Source organism: Penicillium rubens (genome assembly GCF_028828025.1).
Source record: "Penicillium rubens strain IBT 27055 chromosome Unknown utg000001l_segment0_segment0, whole genome shotgun sequence".
Classification (NCBI taxonomy): Eukaryota; Fungi; Ascomycota; class Eurotiomycetes; order Eurotiales; family Aspergillaceae; genus Penicillium; species Penicillium rubens.
In genome coordinates, this window is record NW_026890599.1 from 2,138,185 (window position 1) to 2,154,276 (window position 16,092).

General features: G+C 48.7%; 8 protein-coding genes across 8 annotated transcripts; 5 read left to right on the plus strand and 3 right to left on the minus strand.

The window, feature by feature from the left end:
• Positions 1–600: 600 nt before the first annotated feature.
• On the plus strand, positions 601–2,460 carry N7525_000852 (putative ubiquitin C-terminal hydrolase; the record flags this gene model as incomplete). Its single annotated transcript, XM_002561922.2, has 1 exon — positions 601–2,460. The coding sequence occupies one exon, from the start codon at positions 601–603 to the stop codon at positions 2,458–2,460; it is 1,860 nt and encodes a 619-aa protein (XP_002561968.2).
• A 1,029-nt stretch (positions 2,461–3,489) lies between these two features.
• N7525_000853 (fructose-bisphosphate aldolase FBA1) lies at positions 3,490–4,687 on the plus strand (the record flags this gene model as incomplete). Its single annotated transcript, XM_002561921.1, has 3 exons — positions 3,490–3,597; positions 3,648–4,061; positions 4,127–4,687. 3 exons carry the CDS (start codon positions 3,490–3,492, stop codon positions 4,685–4,687), a joined length of 1,083 nt encoding a protein of 360 aa, XP_002561967.1.
• A 637-nt stretch (positions 4,688–5,324) lies between these two features.
• On the minus strand, positions 5,325–6,164 carry N7525_000854 (uncharacterized protein; the record flags this gene model as incomplete). Its single annotated transcript, XM_002561920.1, has 1 exon — positions 5,325–6,164. One exon carries the CDS (start codon positions 6,162–6,164, stop codon positions 5,325–5,327), a length of 840 nt encoding a protein of 279 aa, XP_002561966.1.
• A 1,035-nt stretch (positions 6,165–7,199) lies between these two features.
• N7525_000855 (uncharacterized protein) lies at positions 7,200–7,634 on the plus strand (the record flags this gene model as incomplete). Its single annotated transcript, XM_002561919.1, has 2 exons — positions 7,200–7,235; positions 7,302–7,634. The coding sequence occupies 2 exons, from the start codon at positions 7,200–7,202 to the stop codon at positions 7,632–7,634; spliced, it is 369 nt and encodes a 122-aa protein (XP_002561965.1).
• A 2,077-nt stretch (positions 7,635–9,711) lies between these two features.
• Positions 9,712–10,202, plus strand: N7525_000856 (uncharacterized protein; the record flags this gene model as incomplete). The annotated part of the gene is made up of 3 exons (XM_061211691.1): positions 9,712–9,732; positions 9,836–9,907; positions 9,945–10,202. The coding sequence occupies 3 exons, from the start codon at positions 9,712–9,714 to the stop codon at positions 10,200–10,202; spliced, it is 351 nt and encodes a 116-aa protein (XP_061070917.1).
• Positions 10,203–10,990: 788 nt separating this feature from the next.
• N7525_000857 (putative ubiquitin conjugating enzyme (UbcB)) lies at positions 10,991–11,645 on the minus strand (the record flags this gene model as incomplete). Its single annotated transcript, XM_002561918.1, has 3 exons — positions 10,991–11,305; positions 11,434–11,550; positions 11,619–11,645. 3 exons carry the CDS (start codon positions 11,643–11,645, stop codon positions 10,991–10,993), a joined length of 459 nt encoding a protein of 152 aa, XP_002561964.1.
• A 375-nt stretch (positions 11,646–12,020) lies between these two features.
• sec11 (signal peptidase complex catalytic subunit SEC11) lies at positions 12,021–12,831 on the minus strand (the record flags this gene model as incomplete). Its single annotated transcript, XM_061211692.1, has 5 exons — positions 12,021–12,178; positions 12,236–12,278; positions 12,330–12,366; positions 12,433–12,622; positions 12,678–12,831. 5 exons carry the CDS (start codon positions 12,829–12,831, stop codon positions 12,021–12,023), a joined length of 582 nt encoding a protein of 193 aa, XP_061070918.1.
• A 1,408-nt stretch (positions 12,832–14,239) lies between these two features.
• N7525_000859 (uncharacterized protein) lies at positions 14,240–15,987 on the plus strand (the record flags this gene model as incomplete). The annotated part of the gene is made up of 5 exons (XM_002561915.2): positions 14,240–14,445; positions 14,503–14,524; positions 14,583–14,656; positions 14,705–15,034; positions 15,084–15,987. The coding sequence occupies 5 exons, from the start codon at positions 14,240–14,242 to the stop codon at positions 15,985–15,987; spliced, it is 1,536 nt and encodes a 511-aa protein (XP_002561961.2).
• Positions 15,988–16,092: the final 105 nt, after the last annotated feature.

Here is a 16,092-nt window from a genome sequence, read left to right on the forward strand (position 1 = left end):
ACATTCCAAAACTTGTCTTCCAGAAAAGACATGGCTCGCTTTACCCCAGATTACATGGAACCGCGGTCAACCTCCTTATACGCGACCCCGGGGAAATGCGTAAGACGGATATCCGGAGAATCCGTCCCGGGGGATCTAACCCACTACAACGGCGGGCTAAGAGGAATGCCTCATTGGATAAAATGAGAGTCTCACGCGAGAACGAACCCAGGAATGTGCTCATGCCCTTCATCTTTTGAGCCGGGACGATTGTGGAGTTTGCCCCGTTTGACTGTGGCTAACCTGATTTTCGGGCTCCGGACGAAAATGCTCATTGTTTCGTTTCTCCGCATAAATCGCATAGCGCTCCACTCTCACCCTTTCTCCCCTCTTCCCCAAAATTATTTGATTCTACACTCAAAATTGATCTGTTAGCTTTGCAACCTTGGAAGCTTGGGACTCTCTCACCCTGGGCTTCTCTTGTGATCAGTTCTGTTAGGACATTCAGCGCCCTTACCTACATCCGGGCTAATCCGAGAATGGGGTAATGAGATATAAGTCTGCCTGCTTCGACACCTACACGAACCGCCGAGCCTCCCTTCCTCTATACCACATCGCTTGATGCAAGAAAAGCCGACAACGGTCGCCGCCTATGCGGCCGGGGCCTCACTCGCTGCCGTTGCTCTGTTCTATGTCTTTGGGCCGAACTACACAATTGACGGAGATGAGTCAAACGACAGCAATCGCAAAAAGAGCATCGTGGGCCTGTCCAACCTGGCCAATGACTGCTTTATCAATTCGGTACTGCAGGCATTGGCCGGGTTGGGGGATCTGCGAGTCTACCTGATCCACGAGCTGCACCGGCGCGAGCTGGATGGACCGGAAATATACCATACACTGCCGAGCGAGGATGGACTTTCGCCGGCGCGGTCGGACAAGTTGCGGGAGTTGCAACAGGGGATAACCACACGGGCATTGAAGGAGATGTTGGACCGCTTGAACGAGCGTCCGATCTATAAAAAGACAATCTCGGCCCGTGACTTCATCCAGGCTCTGGAATACGCGTTTCGTACACGCATCAGCCGCAATCAGCAGGACGCGCAGGAATTCCTGCAGATTGTTCTCGAGCGACTTTGTGATGAGTACCATGCTGGTGCACGCGCGCGTCAACGAGCACTGGGTACCATGGGTGCAGCTGGTTCCAGCTCGGCGGGTGAAGAGGGCAGCGCACAAGAAAGCTCATCCGAGGTGGAGGTGCGCATCGATGATGGATCGGCCAACGGACTACCCGCCATCATTGACACGAAACTGAAGGAAATCGACCAAGAGTCCGGGTTCCCGTTCGAAGGCAAAATGGAGTCGCAGATCGAGTGCCAGTTCTGTCATTACCAATACAAGCCAAACCAGACGGCTTTCGTCAACTTGACACTACAGGTGCCGCAGAAGAGCTCGACTACGCTCAACTCGTGCTTCGACGGTCTCCTCAAGACTGAATATATCGAGGATTTCCGTTGCGACCGATGCCGCCTGCAGCATGCTGTGGAGGCCAAGACCACCGAGCTAGCCCGTGCCCGAATACAGGGTGATCGAGATCGGTTGGACCAGGAGATTTCACGCCTCCGCGAGGCTCTCGAGACGGACCCTGAGGCCGAGTTGGAGGGTATTGTATTCCCTCCGTCAGAGACCGCCCCGAAGCGCAGAATTGCGCGGCATATGCGCATCACGGCGTTCCCAAAGGTCATCGCCATCCACTTGTCGCGGTCGATCTTCGACCAAAGCAGTTCGAGCAAGAACGCGGCCAAGGTCTCATTCCCGGAGAGGCTCCCTTTGGGAAGCATCTTGAGCCAGAAATGGTACAAGCTACTTGCGATTGTCTGCCACAAAGGTAGCCACCATAGCGGGCACTACGAGTCCTTCCGGCGGAATCATATCTACCCGCCGTTCTCGACGCCCGAGGTCTTCAGTTCCTACGCGCAGAGTCGCACTGCTAGTCAGAGCCCCTCCGCGGCGCCAAGTCCCCGGATCGTACCACGCAGCAGTCCGGATGTCGAGGGCGACGCAAGCATTTCCAGAGCTGGCTCGTCAACCTCGCTATCTGGAGCTTCAGCTACCCAACTTACCCCTCCTCAACCACGGCCTACAACCTCTGGCTCGCGTCGTTCTTTCCAGAGCACCACCTCGCGTTCCTCCAAACAGGCGTTGTCGCCCGTCTCTGGTAGCAACAGTCCGACGACGGACCAGGGTCGCTGGAGTCCGGCTGCCCCGCGTCCCTCCCACAGCATACCCCGCCCTTCCCAGGATACCCCCACTGTCAGTTCGCGACTTCGGCGCCGTCGCAAACCGAACGATCGCTGGTGGCGCATCTCGGACGAGAAGATCAAGGAATGTAAGACCTCAGACGTGCTGGGCATGCAGAGGGAGGTCTACCTCTTGTTCTATGAGTTGGAGAAGCCTGATGCGAGCCCTACCATGGGACGTTGATAGCATAGTTTCATTTCTTCTTTTATTAGAGTCCAGTATATACATGTACCCGTATCCCCGTACTTCTGTACAGAGGGGAATGAAAATATTAAATCAAACCGAGGTGTTTTAGAACCGAACAGACAGAATGCCAGAGAAAGGAAGACGGAAAGGGAAAGGGGAATAGTTACTTCCGATAAACGGCGCACATGATACAGATGATGTCACTTGTCTTTCTGCACTAACCCATCTTTTACCCCTCTTACCCCTCGACATATGCAGGAGTATACACTGATTCGACATGGGAAAATAAATTCAAGGAAAGTACAATAATAATTGAATATACAACTATCAGTAGTAGTATGAACCAGGTTGAATACTAAATATGACCCCATTAGCATACGAATAGTAATAGAAAATGGAAATGCAGCGAATGGCCTCGAAGTCCTCGGCCCCGCCACGAACAAAATACGGATTCCTCGGGCACCTTTTAGGGATCGGGGTGAAGTTATTCTATACCTAGGTAGCTTTCATAGATAATATAGCTGTTAGCTGTAATAGGTGTTTCTTGTATGTGATCATGAAGAACTTCGCAGTGCAAAGTCATGATATAGTTATAAAAGTCCCCTCATAATTCCGTTGAAGACTCCCTTGACAGCTCCCTGGACAGCTCCCAAGACCTCAAAACGAACGGCATCGGGCTATCACGGGGAAGGTCGGGAATACCAGCAGGATTAGCCATACATAAAGAGGTTATATTAGATCATCTCATCTCTCTTCTTTTTCTCTTTTTTCTTGAAATCACACTGACCTCACTCCAGTTCCACTAAATCTCCACCACCGGTGAGTCTACCTTGTCTCTCCTTCACCGATGACGCTTGCCCCTCTACCTTTTGCCCCTCCTCCTTATTTAACTCTGCCCGCTTTCAGCTCCCGGTAAAGGAGCTTGGTTTCACTGCATTTAACTACTTTACCATTGGATCTGACCTTCTTTCCTTCTTCTTTCTCCTACAGATTTATACGAACCAATTTATTTGTACAAACTTCACAATGGGTGTCCTTGAGCAACTTAACCGCAAGTCCGGTGTCATTGTCGGCGACGATGTTCTCCGTCTCTTCGAGTACGCCAAGCAGAAGGGCTTTGCCATTCCCGCCATCGTGAGTCCCTAATCCCCTCTTTCGTGGAATTTTGTACTAATTCCCTCTAGAACGTCACCTCCTCTTCCACTGTTGTCTCTTCCCTCGAGGCTGCTCGTGACCAGAACTGCCCCGTTATTCTGCAGGTCTCCCAGGGTGGTGCCGCTTTCTTCGCTGGTAAGGGTGTGAGCAACGACGGCCAGAAGGCCTCCATTGCTGGTTCCATTGCCGCTGCCCACTACATCCGTAGCGTCTCTACTGCCTACGACATCCCCGTCATCCTTCACACCGATCACTGCGCCAAGAAGCTCCTCCCTTGGCTCGATGGTATGCTCGATGCCGATGAGGCTTACTTCAAGCTGCACGGCGAGCCCCTCTTCTCCTCCCACATGATTGATCTGTCCGAGGAGCCCGTCGACTACAACATCAACACCACCGCCGCCTACCTTAAGCGCGCTGCCCCCATGAAGCAGTGGCTCGAGATGGTAAGTCAAACTCAAAAAAAGAAAAACGAGTTATAAAATTGATACAATGCTAACCATTCCTACAGGAGATCGGTATCACCGGTGGTGAGGAGGACGGTGTCAACAACGAGGATGTTGACAACAACTCCCTCTACACTCAGCCCGAGGACATCTTGGCCATCCAGAACACCCTCTCCGCTATCAGCCCCTACTTCTCCATTGCCGCTGGCTTCGGTAACGTTCACGGTGTCTACAAGCCCGGCAACGTCAAGCTCCACCCCGAGCTCCTCTCGAAGCACCAGAAGTACGTCAAGGAGCAGACCGGTTCTTCCTCCGACAAGCCTGTCTTCTTCGTCTTCCACGGCGGCTCCGGCTCCTCCAAGGAGGAGTTCAAGGAGGCCATCAGCTACGGTGTCGTCAAGGTCAACGTCGACACTGACATGCAGTACGCCTACCTGACCGGTGTCCGTGACTTCGTCCTCAACAAGAAGGACTACCTCATGTCCCAGGTCGGCAACCCTGACGGCGCTGACAAGCCCAACAAGAAGAACTTCGACCCCCGCGTCTGGGTCCGCGAGGGTGAGAAGACCATGAGCAAGCGTGTCAAGGAGGCCCTTGAGGACTTCAACACTGCTGGCCAGCTGTAAATGTTGATATCTGTGTGATGTCGCATCTTTGATTCCCTTTTTTTGCCCCTTCTGATTACCCTCATACTCTCTTCATGCGGCCGGAAAGGCGTTGGGCGTGCCTGGGGATGTGGGCGTCCAGGTTGTATGTAGCGTTGTATTCTGACACGCTGTAATGAATGTCTATATCACGGTCCTTATGACCGCTCTGAAATATGAACTGTAACGTTCTGTTCGACAATTGTATTCCAAGACGTATCCTCCCTCTATGTAATGAATTACCAGCTACCATATATTAAGATAACTAGAGTAATTAGTGTTTAGTAGGTGGCGACGATAAACTACTTCTCCCGCTAATAAGCATGTAGGTCGAAGGCTTTCCTAAGCGTATAACGTTATATCTTTCGCGCTATTTCTAAGTAGGTTGTAAACCGAAGACAAACTATCAACAAATCAACCCTAGCCTCGGATGATGAAATCAATATTTGATTGAGTACAACATAGACGAAAGCAAACCACGCAAAAGAAGTGAATCCGTATCCATAGACTGCCCTTCCCTATTACCCTGGGCCAACCATCCTAAAACGGGGAAAGAAAAAGAAGAAACAGAAAACAAAACAAAACAAAACAAAACAAGAAAAAAAGAAAAGAAAAAGTCCTACAACTCCTGCTCCTCCCAAAGGGCCTCTGCGACAAACACCAGTTGTTGCTGGGAGATCGCCAGGTCTCTCTCCGCTGGGCCAGTGGGGTTGCGACGGAACAAACTTTCGAACGGGATAACAAGAGGGTGGTCGCTGACATGTGTTTGGTTTTTATTTCTGGTGATCCATATGATCTGGGAGCGATGCGCCTTGTCATTTTGCCGCTCCCACTTTTCAATTCTTATTTCGGGCCGAGAGCGATTGATGCGGAGAGTTAGGCATATATTGGTATCGCTGTCATCTGGATTCAGCCAAAATCGGACGTCCGAATTTAATTTTGAATCGGACTCTGACCAGGCAACTTCGAGGGTGACGGATGGTGAACTGGGCTGACCTGGCTGTCTGGGTCTCCAGCTATAGTCAGGTGTCTTTCCCCGGCTGCGTCCTCTAGTGGTCTTGCCGGTATATCCTTGGAGAGAAGTGGACAGGTTCATTGGTGTTATGGCTTCCCGAATCACAGTGCTGACGAGATCGCCCGCTGCGGCGTGTGGCCCTGTTCGCATGGCGACCAGGAAGAGCTGTTCACTTAGATCGTAGGAACTGCAAACTCTTGAGATAGGGTTGTCATCGTTTTCAATGTTTTCAGGATCGGAAAGGGTTTCGATGACCTCTTTGCTCGCGTGGAAAAGGAGGAATCCGCTGGCTTCAGTGGAGGCTTCAAAGTGGGTGAGTTCGGTTTGGAAGACATCAAGGAATTGCTCCTCTCCATGATACGTGTATCTTTTGATTGAAGCAGGCAGGTCCTTGAGGAAACTGCGATCAAGGTCGAGGTCGCAGCTGCCCTGTGTCTTCGCCATGTTGGTGTTAGTGTTACTAAGGAAGGAGAGGATGAGAAAGGAGAGGATGAGCAAGGAGAGGACGGGAAGGTTTTCAAAGAGACGGAGATTATTCAAATTGCAGATGAGATGCAGCATACGAATACGCCAGCTGGCCTGATTGGGCTCCTTTTTATTTACGTCGTATATTTTCACATATATAGGATACTACATTATGACACCTTTAGTCCGGCTACAGTGAAATCGAACTTGAACCACGGGTATGCTAGCCCTAAACCTCCCGACTACCTAAATAGGATAGCTCGGATATCAGATCAGATTAAACACGTGGGGTGTGACGTCACCAAAGCAAGGGCATCAGCTTCATCAACAGAGATAAGAACTGATGGAGTCTCAGTAAGAAAAGCGAGGGCTCGGAACCTGATGGCGAGAACGAGAACAGGGACAGAGAAAGACTGTATTCACTGACTGACAGATGACTGGGGGAGGAAGAAGGAAAGAGAGGAAGAAGACAGAGAGAGAGATGGCAAACAGGCATTACTAGCCTGATAAAACAGGCAGCCAGTTAGGTCACATGACCCAGGCTCCAACAAAATCCGGTACTCGACCCAACGCACGGTCCAACTCCCCTTGAGTACGTATAGGTACATATATATTGTTGATATCCACATGGATTCTGTTGGAATACTATATATACTTCTTGATATTTGCTTGTCTTCTTCTAGTCTTCCGTTGTAATTCAATATTAAACTCGACATCTAGGAAACGACGTGGTTCACTTGATAGGCAAACCATGGGGTCTTCTCCTCTCATGTCCTACTTAACTACATAGAACTATGTAGTTCTCTCTTATAATTGCACACACAAGCACGACAGGGTAATTGACTGACATATTCCATTTCTCGTGCCTCATTCCTCGACCTCCATCAACCTCCATCTCGACCCCAGAATCCAAAACATCGGTATGTACTCCAGTTCCTCCCACCCTCTATCCCTATATATCTCATACCAACTGGCCTTCATCAAATAGAAACCACCGCAGCACCCTAGGCCACCATGTCCTCCACCCGGTTGACCCATGTTCCACAAGCGGTACGTACAATCCAACCCAAACATCTACGGGTAGCTCTCCCTACTAACAAACCTAATACTACAAAGGTCCTCAACCTCAGCGGCGACCTGGAAGAACTAGTCTACACTAAGACGGCAATTGGAATCTACGACCGAACCATGCTGTCAATCATCAACTCGACAACGACACCCGCACAGCTCAATCTTCACCGCGGGTCCTGGCTGCAGGCCAAGTCGAAGGTGGCATCTTTGCACCGGAGCATCGTGGCGGATTTCAAATTGCTGCCGCGTCATATGAGACGCTCCTTTGTGAGGGCTAACCGGTCGACTCTGTGTGAGCATGGGTTTCGGCCATCGGTTGATAACTTGGGGATTACTCGTCCTGGTAGCAGGAGCCAGGACGTTGTCATTGTGCTTTGAAATGGGCTGGTGGATACATACTAGTATGTATAGGTTGGGTGCTTGGTCCGTCAGGCCACCCATATACATACGTAGACAGCACCAGATAGCCCTCCCTCTCTTCCTTCTTTCCTCTTGTCGGGTTTCACCCGGAATACAACACGGTCTTTCTCCATGTTCTCTGTGTAGCCCTTCCAATGATATGTGGCAATTAGCCCTGTGGTCCTTGTGCTAACTGGGTTGTTCTGCTATAGTCGTCTCCTTTCCCCATCCCCCATCCTCCACCTCAGTCCTATCTCCCCTCTCCCCCATCCTCTCCCTCGTCCTCTCTCTTTTTCGCCCTCTATCTCACTTCCTGTTGACATACATGCAGTATTTGTTTGTCTCTTGTGTGCAGACTGAGCTCCTTGGCTCTTTGAGTCTTTGTTTGGCGCTTTGTCTCTTTGTCATACAGCTGGCTTATATACCAGCTTCTTTCCATAGATTCATTATCACATCGCTCACTTCTTCTCCATATTTCACCTCCTTCGTAGCCTCAACAGGTTATGATGCCCTTTTTCCTCTATCCCCTTTGCTAGTTTCATCAAGAACTAAGCTTTCATTGCTAAAATTCATCAAGATCTAAGCTTTCATTGGGTATCTCTCACTTTTCCCCGAGAATAGCAGAAGCTATATCTCACCTTTACTTCATCGCCGCTGAGCGAGAAGCGATCGGAAGTCGCCGCTGCGAAGCCGAATCACCAAGTCACGCTGTGCGACATCCCAAGACACTGTACCCGGATTACAATTCACCGCTGTGTGAATCTGCCTTTGAGCACCAAACGGAGTCTCTTTTCATAGAGAATTATCTCCATCGTGGTATACAGTATCTTTGAACTGTGTTCACATCATTCCTCACTTTATATCAGCTATGGCTGACCCCTCTTCCTCCGCTGCCGCTGCGCAGCTTTCTTCTTTCTCTGCTGCTGCTGATACAGCGCACCTTGGCGATGACAGCAATGATTGGAAAGCACTAAGAACCTCTGTCGTCGCCAATCAATCGGTTGACCTGCCTAAGCTAGGAAGTTTCAACCTTTACAAGCTCACTCCTCCTCTCAAAGAGCGAGCAGATCTCGATAGCTGGATCGACTAGGTTGAAAAGGTTCTTCAGGGTTACAATCTTCATCACCTGATCAACAAAAACATACCTTAGCTAAGAATACGAGATCCAAACGGCAAGAAATGGCATACACTCTCTCTTTAAGTTAGATCTTAGCTCTCTAGCAGTATCTATAACACTGTTATACAGGAAATCAATACGCGCGGAAGTGATCTTTACTACACCGATGAGCTTTTCGCGGAGATCAAGATTCATATGAAAGGAGAAGGACATGGCGCGATCAAAACAGCTATAAACACCTCCCTTGATCTCAAACGAAGCCGATTTTCAACAAGCGAAGAGTATATTAATACTCTAAAGCTTGCTTACAAGGCTATCTGTGACCTCAATGCAGATATTCCTCCCTACCATGCTTTGCAAATGATGCTATCTCAACTAGCGAAGTGCCGGAGTTGAACAGCTTTATCGTTAGGAAAGATAATGAGCTGAATGCTATCGACAGGCCAGTTAGACTATCACTATTGCCGATTCCTATCGGTATAGTATCGCTATACTAGACTACATCAAGTCTAGCAAAGCGGATTCTATCGTACTCCCTGCGATTAGGAATTAATCTGGAAAATCTGGATCTTCCAACGCTTAAAACTCCAACAATTCCAACAACAGTCAGAACCGGCGCACAAACGAGTCGCCGAAGGGTGTGTCTGCCGAAAACCATGTCAAGAAGTGGTTATCTCACAACCCAGAGAGAAGTGACAATGGATGTTGTTCATACTGCGGCAAGCCAGCCCTGTCATGGAGTCAAAACATGCTTTTATCTATGTTTATATACCAGCTTCTTTCCATAGGTTCATTATCACATCACTCACTTCTTCTCCATCTTTCACCTCCTTCGTAGCCTCAACACTTCCATAACCCAAACCTCGGTCCGAACGTAAGGTTAACTATTCCCACTCTTATCACCATCTCATACTAACAATCCTCCATCAAATAGGAAGCATGCCAGTACCAGAAACCACCGTGCCCTCGAGGCAAATGCCTTTTCTTTTGTCCCACCACTAGCGGTACATACAACCGGACTCAAGCACATCGTCGTCTACTAACGAACCAACTATCGTAATAGCTCATAAACCTCGACAACGACCTACAAGAACTGATCTGCCTCAAGAGAGGGCTGAGATTCTACGATGAAACTGTGGGTGTCAGAAACTTGACAATGGAGATGACGCTAGCAAACCCAGCTTTCGATATTTTATCGAAACCCCGTTATACGAAATCTCCACATTGAGAGCTGGATCCAAGCTAAGATAAAAGATGAATCTTTGCACCGGAGTATCATAGCAGACTTCAATCGACTTCCACACGATATGAAAAACCTCTTCGTGAGGACGCATCGCTCTACCCTGCAGGAGCCCGAGTTTTGGGCATTGGCTATTGGGGTTGATACTACTTTCGTTGGTGACGGAAGGAGTATTATCTTCGAGGACTGAAAAGGGGGATCGTGATACATGGTGGTATGTCATCGAATATGTCAAGAATTGGCTGTGGATTGCTGCTAACTGGTTTGTTCTTCTAGAGAGGTTGCGGTTCGTCCTTGTTTCCAAGGAGGGGGGAGTGACTGGTGGCTGTCCATATTTCTTCAATTCCTATTGAGATGATCAAACTCCTGCTCTGATAATGGAAAGCTGGGTGATTCATGCCAATAGCAAACTGATACTTATGATTAAGATTGCACCAACGCATTCCAGAAATCCTTGTAATGTATAGGGTATACTGACTCGCTACCTAAGAACCAGACGTAATAGTTACCAACACTAGAAGTACGAGATAGCAATGGCAAGGAAATTGGCTGGTAGATCGATGGTTGGTAGCCATGTTCCTGTTGTAGCGAGGTTAACCAACATTCATTCCTGTAATGAATGGGCTGCTAGGACCGAGAAGACGACTCTCTTGGTAAGTCTAACATCTACAGGAACTAATATCTTCCAATGGGACACATCCACAAAGGGAATGAATAAAACACAGTTGATGCCGCAGGATCCGCCAGGAAGAATATAAACCAAAGCAGCTTCTCGCCTTGATGAATTTACAAGAATAACATGACAGCGTTTCAGTCGTAAGCGGGGTCACTCTCAGATAGCGACAACTCAATCTATGAGCCTGGATCCAGACATGCGGGCACCTTGCACGCCCATGTCAAGGCAAAAGAATACACAGGAAAAGAGATCCTTTTCGATGGAGCGGCCGATTCTTGGTGGGTCGAAGCACATCAACGCTATCAACAAGCGTGCTTGCGAGTCCACTCCCGCGCAACCTCCTCATAGCGACCCCGGTCATTTTTGTACTGTTCTGCAATCCGCCCCTCGACGGCGTCGTCGGGCATCGGCTCGGACAGTAGCTGACGGGCGAATTGAAGGACTGCGGCAATCTTCGAGCTGGGTTTCCATTCGTCGGCTCGGAGCATGCCGAGGCACATACTTCCTTTTTCGTCGTTCGTTACGTTCGGGTGGTAGATTTTCGTTGCAAAAGAGACTGTCGGTGGCTTGAAGGGGTATTCCGTGGGCAGGGAGAGCTTGACTAGGAACTTGCCATTCTGTGTTTGCCAAAAAGTTAGAAACGCTGTTGAACATGAACCGCGAGGCTCGAGTTCGGGCACTCCTGTCGGAGACGTTGGTGGGATATGATAAAGATAAGGGGGGTGCTGGATCATATTTGACGTACGTAATATGGTGAGCTTTCAGGGCCTTCCATGATGACCTTCCACTCGTACACGTTCGACTCATCGGCTAGTTCAACCGTGATCCCCTCCGGAGGGGATTCGGTGAGCTCAGTCAGCTCCTATAGTTGGAATATATGGTCAGTACACTGACAGATAAAGATGGGCATGCGGAAATATAGACACTTACCTTTGATATGCGCTTGATGCTGCCCATTGCGGTGTTCAGTTGATTCGGCGGGGCGATAAGAGCGAGGAGGTAGAGAAAGAATGCAACGAAACGCGTTAATGAAAGGCGCGTTTCAAGATGTCGAAGCAACGGATAAATAGAAATTTATTGAGCAAATATTGAAAAGACGCTATGTGGGATAGTTGCCCGAAGAACAAAGGGGGCTTTTACGGCGAAGCTAGAAGCTCCGAGTGGGGGTGCGCGGCAAAAGACGTCAGTGGAGAAGTTTGATATGCCGCTCTATCGTACATGACAATGAACACGATATCCATGTATACTACATATAGTAATCATACTCGCTGTTGTAACATTCAATGCATTTGATTCCATTTTCTACCGTTACCCAATGTATATTTTCGCCCTTTACTCTCTCTGAATCATCACCATCAGTCCCATAAGTCCAAGCATCACTGTCTTGAGCCAGGGGTGCTCGCTGAGCATGATAGTAACGTATCCAACCATAGGAATGTAGCCACGGACACTGCCAACAATATCCTCGGCCCGGTCGAGATAATCCTGGTCTAATCTTGTCAGTAACCTTTGGAAGTGGCCTCTCTTCAAGCTTTCGTATCACTTACCTTGCGCGTACAGCTCAGTGTCGTCGGCCAAGTTGTTGTCACCCTAACGAGCTGTTAGAAATTTCCCAGGCCATCCAAACTTTTGGTCCCCTACCTTGGTGAGGAGCATATGCGAGTTAGGCGTTGTGTCCCTAGAACCTCGTTAGCACAAAGAAGCAGCCACAAACAAAATTGCCGGGTAACAGGCGAGGACATACACTGTAATTTCCTTCACCTTCTTTGCACTCGCACGTCCTTCTACCTCGGGGAAAGTGCGAACAACCCTGTGGACAATCGGAATGGACTTTCCTCGAACATTATAAACGAGGACTTCTCCGATCTCCGTCCTCGTGTCTCGGTTCCAGAGAAAGAGCAGGTCACCACGCTGAAACGCGGGCTCCATTGATCCTGTAGAGAGGGAATGTGAGCTGTGCCCAGACCGTTGTGAAATAGCTTTGTTTACCGGATAAAACCACAACTATTGGAGAGCTTGATGCGGACACAACCGAGAGGCCTTTCCACATCATAAAAGCCGTGGAAAGAACGAGCGCGAAGTTCAACACTTGTGCGATTGATTGCCGAGCATTTGTGATGCTGGAGGAGAGGGAGGATAGCATGGTGGGCGGTTCGCGATCAATGGACGGACGGGAGGTTCGGGGTAGGTCGCTTTAATAGTAACTGTTCTTGGTTAGAAATACCGCTGAGAGACTTCTGTTTTTGTCTGCTGCAAAATGGAAAAGGAGGATACCTATTGCGTCCAGCTAATTAGACTGGTTGGGTTGTGTTTTGATAGAGCTAGAGGGTGCGGAGAGGTGGCCTCGTCGGAGATCGCCTTGGCGCAGATCCACTGCCTTTCCGCCTTGCAGGTATAACCACCTTGTATATTGTACGGAGTACTACCTGTGAATTCACACACCGGATTTCGGCTAATTTAGATTGAGGCCTTTGTCTGTCTTCTTGGATAGGATTTACTTCTACGTGTCGTAATCTTCCGAACACTGTCCCCAAGTGGACTCCGCTTGGTTGCATTGGATTTGGGGGCTTCTGCAACTGTGCGAGAGCACACGTGCTACACTGTAGAAAGATGCACTTAACTAGAATAACAGATTGAACCGGCTAGATCTCACAGCCCAGGGCAAGAGTGGGATCTGTATGCTCTCTTCAGAGCTCTTCGAGCTTGATGAACTGGTAAGCACAAATATCCGCAAAACCCCAGAGGCGTGTTCGCAAGCTCAGGGCTCATATTGTGCTAGAAGGATGCAATATTCCAGTAGAAAATGGCTGTTGGCTTGCTGATAACCATGTATAGCTAATGATATTCAAGATATGCCTGTTTTGAGCAAAGACAGACAAGACCCTAGGCCCTCTCCGACTATACAAGGCCGGGTCATACTCCGGCTCCCCGGGCATCCTTTGGCATCATTGGACATCATTGGTCAAAGCTTGTTCTATCTACTGGGATACACAGCTCGTTTGATATCCGTTATAGGCAATAGCTACACGGCCTGACATCATAAGTTCATTGATCTCTGATTCTTCTAATAGGTTCACCTCTTGGCGCGGAGAAATCACCACGAAGAATGTATCCCTAGAAATCGAGTCACTAGACTATGTCGCATGGCTAAAACTGTGACCATTCTCCGTGTTATGTGCTTTGTGCGATATACACTTGGTTGACTTCGTTTCAAGCATGAGACTTGACTTCCCTACCATGTCTCAGCTAGACGACCTATCGGCAGAAATGGACCTAGTGTATCATAAATGAAATTCCTCGGGAATTTTTAGACGACTGACGCGTGTGTATTCATTACAAACTGAGCTCCAAAGACCCCATCTGCAGATCGCAAGGGGCTTCATTCTTGGGGGCAAGGTTTGCATAAAAATGTCCGAGCTAGAATATTGAAGATGATAAAAGCTCGAATCCCACCGTAGATTAGCCCAGGACCGATGTATTACAGCTAAGGGCGACTCGGTCGAACATTCTTTATAGCCATTTCCATATGATTTGCTCTACGGTGGCCCAATATGCAGTTTATCTCCTCAGAATCGACATTATCAACAGGCGAGTCGGAACCTTCAGCCGTTGAGCTCCTGCATGACCATTGTCTTGAGATTACCCCAGATGGGAGATATGTGCGGTGGTTGGGAGATCACCCAAGGCATCCTCGAAATTGGTCTGGCCTACGAAAGACTTATGATATTGTCCTTATCTGCCTCTTGGATCTTTTTATGTGCGACCACACAAGAATCCCAACTATGATCTCTAAATAGACTGACAATATCTGCAGAACAGCATCCAGTACCGCGGGTGTGAGTGTATACAGCCATTCATGACTTACCACATTGCTAACACTCTGGTCCTTTCTAGTCGGCAGCTGCTGCACAAGCCAAACATGAATACAATATCAGCGAAACGCTTTCTATTTTTATATTTGTCACGATGTGAGATCAACTAGTCTTCGTCTATATTGCGTATCTGACATTGAGCAGATTTCTTCTTGGCCAGGTGGCAGGCACCATCTTATTTCCCCCGTGGTCAGAGACATTTGGGCGCAAGAACATGTACATTGTGAGCAGTGGTCTCAGCGCCATTTGCTGTATGATCATTGGTTTGGTACGCTCAATGCCAGTCATTATCATCATGCGCATCACCGCCGGGCTTCTTTCCGCGATCCCTTATACCATTATCGGCGGCAGCATCGAGGACATGTTCAACTCACATGCTCGAATATGGGCCATGTACTATTGGACAATTGCTTCAAACATTGGTCTCATTCTTGGACCCATAATGAGCAGCTATATTATTGCAGGTCTTGGTTGGTACGTAGCCCTCAACCATGGTCTATATAAATTTCTCACACCTACCCAGGCGATGGAACTTTTATATCTTCGCCATTATTGTTGCTGCAATTACAGGTGGTCTCTTCTTCATTCGAGAATCTCGACCTTCCTTGTTGCTGGCCTACGAGGTGAAACGGGTCACCGATATGACTACTGTGCAATATATTCCACCGCCACTCAACCACGACCATACTCCGGATCTCAACACATTTGTAAAAGAAGCCCTCTTTCGCCCAGCTCAGCTCTTCTTCCAAGAACCCATCATTTTCGTCATCGCAGTGATGATCTCCGTCGCCATGTCCCTAATCTACATCTTCACAGAAGCCCTCCAACCCATCTACGAGTCAATGGGATTTGCAAAAACCGACGCTTCGCTGATGTTCATCGCCATCGGCCTCGGAACCTGCCTCAGCGCATTGACCCGCATGCTAGACAGCTACATTCTCAACTATTTCCGCAGACAGGGACGCCCTATTAAGCCGGAATACAAGCTCGTCGGACTAGGCCTTGGTGGTCCATTTCTGGCAATTGGTCTATGGTGGTTTGCCTGGACTATTCCACCTGAGACTCAAACTCCGTGGATTGTGCCCACAATGTCCCTCGTTCTGGTGGGCTACGCTCTGACAGAAATGGATACCGTGCTGTATGGATATATCTCCGATTCTTATCTGAGTTACTCGGCCAGTGCCACCGCTGCTGTTGCATTCGTGCGAGCGCTGCTGTCGGGTGCCTTTCCGCTGTTTACACCTCAGATGTTTGATCGGTTGGGAAATAATGTTGCTATGTCTGTGCTTGCCGCTGTGGCAACTGCATTTTGTATAGTACCACCTGTGTTTATCTGTTATGGAGAACGGATTCGTCGGGCAAGCAAGTTTGCTCGGTATAGTTGGGAGATTCAGGAAGAGCTGGGTAAAGAAAAAGAAGACTGGTGAGGTATGGACTTTTTTGATACATATGTCTGCGACTTTCAAGTGAATGCATATTTGATGAAACATATGTGATATGAACTACATGAGAATCAGATAAACAAAGAGTAA